Here is an 8,033-nt window from a genome sequence, read left to right as displayed (position 1 = left end):
GCCTCCCAAGTAGCTGGGACTACAGGTGCCCGCCACAACGCCCAGCTATTTTTTGGTTGTAGCTGTCATTGTTGTTTGGCGGGCCGAGGCTGGATTCGAACCCACCAACTCAGGTGTATGTGGCTGGCACCTTAGCCACAGGTGCCAAGCCATCACAGAGATTTTTTTACTTATCTATTTTATGTTTTTTTGAGACAGTCTCACTCAATGGCCCTGGGAAGATTGCCATGGTGTCATAGCTCACAGCAACCTCAAACTTCTGGGCTCAAGTGATTCTCTTGCCTCACTCAGCCTCCCAAGTAACTGAGACTATAGGTGCCTGTCACAATGCCTGGCTATTTTTAAAGATGTGGACTCGCTCTTGCTCAGGCTGGTTTCGAACTCTTGAGCTTTGGCAATCTGCCTACCTCAGCTTTCCAAAGTGCTAGGCTTACAGGTGTGAGCCACCGCGCCTGGCTACTTATCTATTTTGATTCCTGTCAGCTCTCCATATTTTGTCCCTGCTGGGTCCCCAGAGCCTGGCACACACCAGGTGCTCAATATGTCTCTGGGAACAGTCAGTTAAATGGGTATCCTTCATGACCTGCTGAAACCCCCAGTGCAGCCCAGCCTGCAGCAGTCCTCCTGCCCTGCCAGCTACCCACCTTGGGGTCATGGATCCCCGAAAGCGCCTCAAAGGTTTTGTCCCCAACCATGACGGCAGCCAGGTTGGCCGTGTAGCTGGACAGCACAAGCAGACAGAAGATGGCCCAGAGGTTCATGAGGAAGCGCCCCGTGGGGCACTTGGGTGTCTTGCTGGAGACAGTGCGTCCAAAAAGGATGGCATAGCAGAGGTTGAGGGCTGAGGAGTAGGAGAACACTGTGCTCCGATTGCGGCCACGAGGAGTGAGGCCGTAGGGGCTGCGCCACTCGTAAAGGGTGAGGAAGAGCGCGGTGAGGTGCAGTGCTGAGAAGACGCCCACCCACATGGACCAGTGCAGCGGCCACATGAAGGCACCAATGGGAGAGGCTGTGTCGCGTGCCCTCACCAAGATGCCCAGGCTGGTGGAAAAGAAGGGGCTGGTAAAATCTACCACCTGTGAGCGGGCTGAATTGATGCTGAAGCTAGTGACTGCCATGTGGGCCCTGCCAGCCAGCAGGTCCCCCACCAGGCCAGTCCAGCGGCCATCCCGCAGGGCACCATACTTGCCATCACCCACGATGTACAGCTCAAAGTCAAAGGGCGTGTCCTCTGCCAGCTGCTCCAGCAGGTCGATGCAGTAGCCATAGCAGCACTTTCGCAGGGAGTGGGGCACAGAACCATTGGCCAGTGCAGCGAACAGTGTGTCCAGGGTAGCTGAGTCATTGGTACGAGGGTCCAGACACAGCTGCCCTGCTGGGCACTGCCCATCCTCATCTGGCTCACGGGCAAACACAAAGGGATGCTCCACCAGTGTCACCACACGTAGCTTGGGAGGGGCCTGAGCACCCTGCAGGGGAGGGGGCCGCACAGCAGCACCCCCAGCTTCCAAGTCCAGCTGCCCGTCTTGCCAGCTGCGCACTGTGGCCCAGGCTGGGGCACCATGTGGGTCCCGGCGCAGGCTCCACACCTTGAAGTGCCGAGATATGAGTACCTGGGAGGTCGTGGTCACCCGCACTGGCCCCGTTTGTCCCTGGAATGATGTGTTGGCCAGGAACCTATTGGGATGGGGGGGGTTCAGGTGGTGAGTAACAGAAGCCCCCAGAGAAGCTCATACCTCTCACCTCTGTTGAGCACACACCTGAATCTCACTCAATATCCTTGTCTGTATCAGGAGACAAGAATGGATACTGCTACTGACCCCCAACCCTACCAGATCCCTTGACCAGCTGGAGCACCTGTCCCCTAGATGCTATGACCTGAAGCCAGTGACCAAGCAGTGGTTGCCTCCAGGGACCTAAGATATCTATCAGCAAAGTGTCATTACTTTGAAATCTTGGAGAAGCAGAACCTAGCATACATCAAGTGCCCAATAATGTTGCCTCTTGTGAGCCATAGCTACCCTTCCCAAGCAGAGTACCTACACACCGTGCCAAGAAGCGCCCAGAGGACTCTGGCCTGGTTGGCTGCAGGCTGCTGCAGTTGACCGTGGTAGGGAGGAGGGCTCGCTCTGGCTGCACCTGGGCTGCTCTGTCCAGTGCCTGGGCTACTAGGTCCACAGCATCATAAATGGCAGCCTCCAGTGGGGGTCGGGCCACCTCACCCAGTGCCAGGAGCCCTAGCGGCAGGCCCTCTGTTGGCAGAGCATCAGCTGGCAATGGTGTGCCCAGCAGCCAGCGGGGCCCAGGGGGCACAGCCTCCAGCACCTGACGGGCATGGGGAGCATCACAGCCGAGAAGGACAGCTACAGAAACCAGGGCTTCGCCTCCCACAGGCAGGCTCAGTGGGGCTAGGTGTGCCTGCAGCTCTGTGTCTCTTGTGTTCAGCCGGCTTAGGTCTAGCACAAGCTGCGGGGCTTGGCCAGCCCGGCTTGTCCAGAGGGCCACCAGGCCACTGGGATCCCGGACACGGCATAGTACCAGGCCAATGTCCTCCCAGGCATGTGCCCGCAGCACAGACACCAGCACATCAAGCAGTGTCTCCAGGGGGCTGGCCCAGTCCAGCTGGAGGTGGAACAGGTTCTGGAAAGGGGAGAATACAGTTAGGTCTGGTGAAAGCTCCACAACACCTGTCCCACCTCCATCAGCAGGGAGATATCAACCTGAAAACTGGGCCTCCCTCCCCTCCCCCAAGTTCCACTCTGCTCTAAGCCTGTCTGATGTGTCATATCACCCACCTGCATGGAGCTCAGCCTCCTCAGTCTTTCAAGGCCTACTTGGTTCTGGCCATGATGGTAGCACTCCACTTTATGGTTTTTTGTGTGTGCCATTCTCCAGACAGAATACTCTTCTCTCTCTATGCCAGCCAACCCCTACACAACCTTCAAAACCCAGCTATATTGCAGATAGAACCCCACTCTATCTTTGAACTATCCCAGCCTTAGGCCCCTCCCTCAGCTTCAGTCCTGATCTCACCCCATCCCACCTGTCTGGGAGCTTCTCTAGGATCCAGAGCCTGAGCTCCATAACGACAACCACAAGGATGCCCTTGTTCTCAGAGCCAATCCAGAGGGCTTCCTCTCAGGACCCCTCCTCACACATTACTGCCCCTGTGCTAGGTAAACCAAGGTTGAGGACCCCTCTGTGTTCAGTGGCATTCAGAAAGTTCTGGATTTTCCCTTAGCAAGATGGAGAAACCACTCTAAGGTGGGTAGGGTGTTGCCCATTGTGGGAACAGGATCCTGAGTGGTGTGGGGCAGGCTGGAAAGTGTAGCCCAGCTTGGACCATACAAATAAGCGGTGGAAGTGGTGCAGTTCCCAGTGGAGGCAGCAGAGGGCGCCACAGGCCTGGGTTTGGGTCCAGCATTGCCCAGGGATCCAAGGCAGAAGGCACTTAAAAGATCAGTCTTGCACAGGAAGAACCTGGTTAAGGAAACCTCCTACCCCAGGTTTGGGGTCTTCCTTCCATGAAAGGAAAGCGTTTGCTTATCCTTTTCCCAGTTCCCTGACAAGATCCCAGGTCCCGAGTTTGGCCCCTCCTTACTGGCCCTGAGAAGGGTGTCTTTCTCTGGGGTGCAATGGGGTTCCCAGAGCCCAACGAACTGCCTTTCTCTCCTCCTTGCCCCGTTTCTTCCCAGACTCTGGACTTGGGATCAAGAAGGAAGAGGGAACTCCCAGGTGGAAGAGGGAGTGAAGGATGGAGCAGGGCTTGGCAAGACTAGAATTGCACTGGGGGGCAGAGAGGAGAGGGGCAGTCAGGAGACTGTGGTTGGGGGAGAGAACTCCACCTTGAAGACCACTGGGAGAGGCAGGGGAGGATGCTGGAGGGGGGAGTCTGAAAGTGCAGACCCTCAAACTGCAAGCCATGGTGCTGGAAGCAGTTCAGCTGGTTTTCCCCGCTCCACACCCAGCTACCACAGATGAGGAGGCACTGGGGCCAGGAAAGGGTCAGCATGCAGAGTAAGGGGTAGGTCCTGGTGCAAAAGAGGTAGTGGTATTGGGTCACCAACACCAAGGCCCCAGGGAGGGGTCTGCTCCAACTGCCATTACACTGCCCCAGTTGGGGAATCCTGTGGGTCTGGGTACCCAGGGTCCAAGGGTGTGCGGTGGTGCTGCCAAGTTCGAGTCAGGGTCCCTGTGCCCTGGAGCTCCAGCCTCTGGGAACCCCATGCTCCTGGGAGACCCAGGTTTTCCTCCTCTGAGTCCCGACCTTGAACCCTGAGAGCATCCTGCGTCCAGGGGTCCAGGTTCAGCGTGACCATCCACTCTCATCCAGAATCCGAGTCCCCCCCCCACCCTCCGTATACTGGCTCCTGGTTATCCCTATGGAATCCCGCATCGCATCAGGACCCTAAGTCCCCGCTGACTTCCGGGCGTACCCCGTCCGCGCACCCCGTACCCCGTACCGGGGAGCCGAGGGGCGCCCGCGCCTCCCGCCGCAGCACGCTGAGAACCGGGGTCTCGGTGGCGGCGGCCAAGAAGTGCAATTGCAGCAGCTCGGGCCGGGCTTCGGGAAAGGCGAGCAAGGCCGCCACGCCCGGCGGCGCCAGCGCCTGGCACAGGCTGTGGGTAAGTGAGGCTGGGTCGCGGGCAGGGGTCTTCATGGCCACCAGCTCCAAGCTCAGGTTGTGAGGCAGCCTCGGCGCCAGGATGGCCCGGGTCAGGGCGGTGAGGGCGCGGGCGCGGGCGCCAGGCGCGCGGGGCAGGAGGGCGCCCAGGCGCACTGAGCCCCCCAGGCGCTCCAGGACGCCGCATGGCTGCGGGTGGCCCCCAACGGGCCCGGGTCCCAGCCCCAGCACCAGGCCGAGCCACAGCACCCGCACAAACTCCATCGCAAAGTTAGGGAGTCGCTCGCGGCGGGGCGGAGCTTCCCAGTGCCACTGCGGGGAGGGAACTGCGGACCGGTCCAGTCGCTACGCTATCTCCTCCACCCTGTGGAGCAGCGTACCCCCTCTACCAGGCCGCCAACTTCCGCCCTCCTTCACCGCCTCGGTGTCTCTGAGCGCCAGCTACCCACTAGGGGCGAGTTTGACTCACTGCCTTGAGTGGGAAACAGGTTCAGAGGGCTCGTTTCCTGATGGCCACATTGGCAGAGGGTGGTGCCCCCTACCCACTGTCCATCCCTGTTCTAAGCCAGGCTACTGATGAAATGGAGGCTGGGCACCAGAAAGCGACTTTTTACTTCAAAATTGGACTCCAGGTCTGGGTGCGGTGGCTTATGCCTGTAATCCTAGCACTCTGGGAGACTGAGGTGGGCAGATCTCTTGAGCTCATGAGTTTCAGACCAGCCTGAGCAAGAGCAAGACCCTGCCTCTACTAAAAACAGAAAAACTGGCTCCACGCCTGTAGCACAGTGGTTGTGGCGCCAGCCACATGCAACAAGGGTGGCAGGTTCAAATCGAGGCCAGGCCAACTAAACAACTGCAACACAACACAAAATAGCTGGGCGTCGTGGCGGGCGGCTGTAGTCCCAGGTACTTTGGAGGCTGAGGCAAGAGAATCGCTTAAGCCCAAGAGTTTGAGGTTGCTGTGAGCTGTGACGCCACAGCATTCTACCCAGACTGACAGCTTGAGACTCTGTCTCAAAAAATTAAAAAATTAAAAAAAAATAAAAATAGAAAAACTAGCCAGGTGGTACATGCCTGTAGTCCCAGCTAATTGGGAGGCTGAGGCAGTAGGATCTCTTGAGCTCAGGAGTTTGAGGTTGCCATGAGCTAGGCTGAGGCCATGGCACTCTAGCCCTGGCAACAAAGTGAAACTCTGTCTCAAAAATGAAATAAAATAAAATAGACATCCAGGATACCTGACCTCTACCTACCCCCTGATAGGGATTTTGAGACCCAAGAGAGGTCAGGTTAGTCTCTCACTTCCAGGTAGCAGCCTCTAAGCAGGCCAACTTATGGTTGTGCTCTACCATCAGGTGCACCCTGGGGAAACTGAAGCAGGCATGTTTGATGAGATCTCCTATCTTCCAGCCCTTGGCAGGCAACTTAGACCAGAAAACTCCTCTTAAACCTTCAAAACTCAGTGCCAGGCTCGGCGCCTGTGGCTCAAGTGGCTAAGGCGCCAGCCACGTACACCCAAGGTGGCGGGTTCGAATCTAGCCCGGGCCGCCAAACAACGACGGCTGCAACCAAAAAAAATAGCCGGGCGTTGTGGCGGGCGCCTGTGGTCCCAGCTACTTGGGAGGCAGAGGCAGGAGACTCGCTTGAGCCCAGGAGTTGGAGGTTGCTGTGAGCTGAGATGCCACCGCACTCTACCCAGGGGGACAGCTTGAGGCTCCTGTCTCAAAAAAAAAACAAAAACAAAAACAAAACAAAACTCAGTGCCAAATGCCCTGCTCTGGAAAATCCAGGAAGATGAAGATCCCTTCCCTTCTTCCTCATTTAAGCACCCTCTACTGACATTCTCTCCATCACAGCTTTTTGTTTCCCTTCTTTTTTTTTTTTTTTGAGACAGAGCCTCAAGCTATTGCCCTGGGTAGAGTTTTGTGGCATCACAGCTCACAGCAACTTCAAACCTTTGGGCTTAAGTGATTCTCTTGCCTCAGCCTCCCAAATAGCTGGGACTACAGATGCACGCCACAATGCCCAACTATTTTTTGGTTGTAGTTGCCATTGTTTGGCAGGCCTGGGTCGGATTCGAACCTGCCAGCTCTGGTGTATGTGGCTGGCACCTTAGCCGCTTGACCTACAGGTACCACCCTGTTTCCCTTCTTTTAATGACCATCTCCCGGATACAGCCAAGGGTGGGAGGCAAGGGTGAGTCTGGCTTGTCTGCTGCTGTCTCCAGGACTTGCACTCTATTTGCTTGTTGCTTGAGCAACTGCCCCAATAAGGATGCTTGGTTACATTGCCCTCCTCCATTGCTCCAGAGTCTTCTGTAGCTCCCCGCCGTCTACTGATACTCAAGCCATCCCCTGTGTTCTCTGACCTGGGTCTTTCTGTGGCCCTGGCATCTGGCAAATGCTTAATAAATACTGGTCAAAGTCAGGGAGTGAAGGACTTCCTCCCTGCCCAGGCAGCACCCAAATCCTCCCATGAGGTTAGGGGGGAGGAAGTGTTGGGTATCTCCCAAGATCCCTCCTGGCAGTGGCACAGCCAGAACATTCAGCTCTGATGAATGGGTGTAACTTGGGTTTTTTTTTCTCCCTCTCTCTTTTTCTCACACACACACCCACCCCTTGTCTCCTTTTGAAGCCAGTATTAAAGAGGAAAGAAAAAACTCCATTAAATAGATAACATAAGCCAGAAAAATGGATTGAATTTTGAGACAACTCAGGAGGGTGGGTGGCTCAGTTCCAGGAACTGAGCAGTCGCCTACTCAGCCACCTGGCCAGGTGTCCTAGGAGCCAGGGGAGTCCCCCAGGGTCCCGGCTTTTGGGGCCCACTGGTTCTTTGTGAGGTGCCAGGTTTAACCCCTCCCTGGGGTCAGTTCCTTTGTACAGAGCAAGAGTCTGCAGAAATCCGACTGGTTCTGGGCTGGTGACACTAACAGTTGATGCTCAGTCACGAACACTGCTGTGTGTTCATTAGAAGAGGTGGCCCAGCCACCTGCACTCATCCTCCTGCTCTGTGCCTCAGTTTCCCCATTCATACAAGGGTAACAGCTGCCATATTGACTGAACATATGAACACAGGCTTTTTAAAAAACATCTTTTCTTTAAGGCAGTGCCTGTGGCTCAAGGAGTAGGGTGCCGGCCCCATATACCGGAGGTGGCGGGTTCAGACCTGGCCAGAGCCAAAAACTATTTAAAAAATAAATAAAAGTAAAAACATCTTTTTAGGGTGGCACCTGTGGCTCAGTGGGTAGGGCACCAGTCCCATATAGCAAGAGTGGTGGATTCGAACCTGACTCCAGCCAAACTGCAACAAAAAATAGCTAGGTGTTGTGGCAGGCGCCTGTAGTCTCAGCTACTCCGGAGACTGAGGCAGGAGAATTGCCTAAGCCCAGAAGTTGGAGGTTGCTGTGAGCTG

At 56.1% G+C, this 8,033-nt stretch overlaps 1 protein-coding gene across 1 annotated transcript in view; it reads right to left on the bottom strand.

Annotated features, from left to right (window-relative positions):
* The window catches only part of GRIN3B (glutamate ionotropic receptor NMDA type subunit 3B), a 9,311-nt gene extending 4,419 nt beyond the window's left edge, over positions 1 to 4,892 (bottom strand). The window contains exons 1-3 of the mRNA XM_003788684.3: positions 4,464 to 4,892; positions 2,048 to 2,640; positions 645 to 1,677 (exon numbers count right to left, since the gene is read on the bottom strand). Of these exons, the coding sequence (XP_003788732.1) occupies positions 645 to 1,677; positions 2,048 to 2,640; positions 4,464 to 4,889 (2,052 nt within the window). The 5' untranslated portion in view covers positions 4,890 to 4,892. The remainder of the gene's footprint in view (positions 1 to 644; positions 1,678 to 2,047; positions 2,641 to 4,463) is intronic.
* Positions 4,893 to 8,033: the final 3,141 nt, after the last annotated feature.

Source organism: Otolemur garnettii, unplaced genomic scaffold (assembly GCF_000181295.1).
Source record: "Otolemur garnettii isolate 467f Iridium unplaced genomic scaffold, OtoGar3 scaffold00029, whole genome shotgun sequence".
Lineage (NCBI taxonomy): Eukaryota > Metazoa > Chordata > Mammalia > Primates > Galagidae > Otolemur > Otolemur garnettii.
This window is presented reverse-complemented; position numbering and strand designations above follow the sequence as displayed.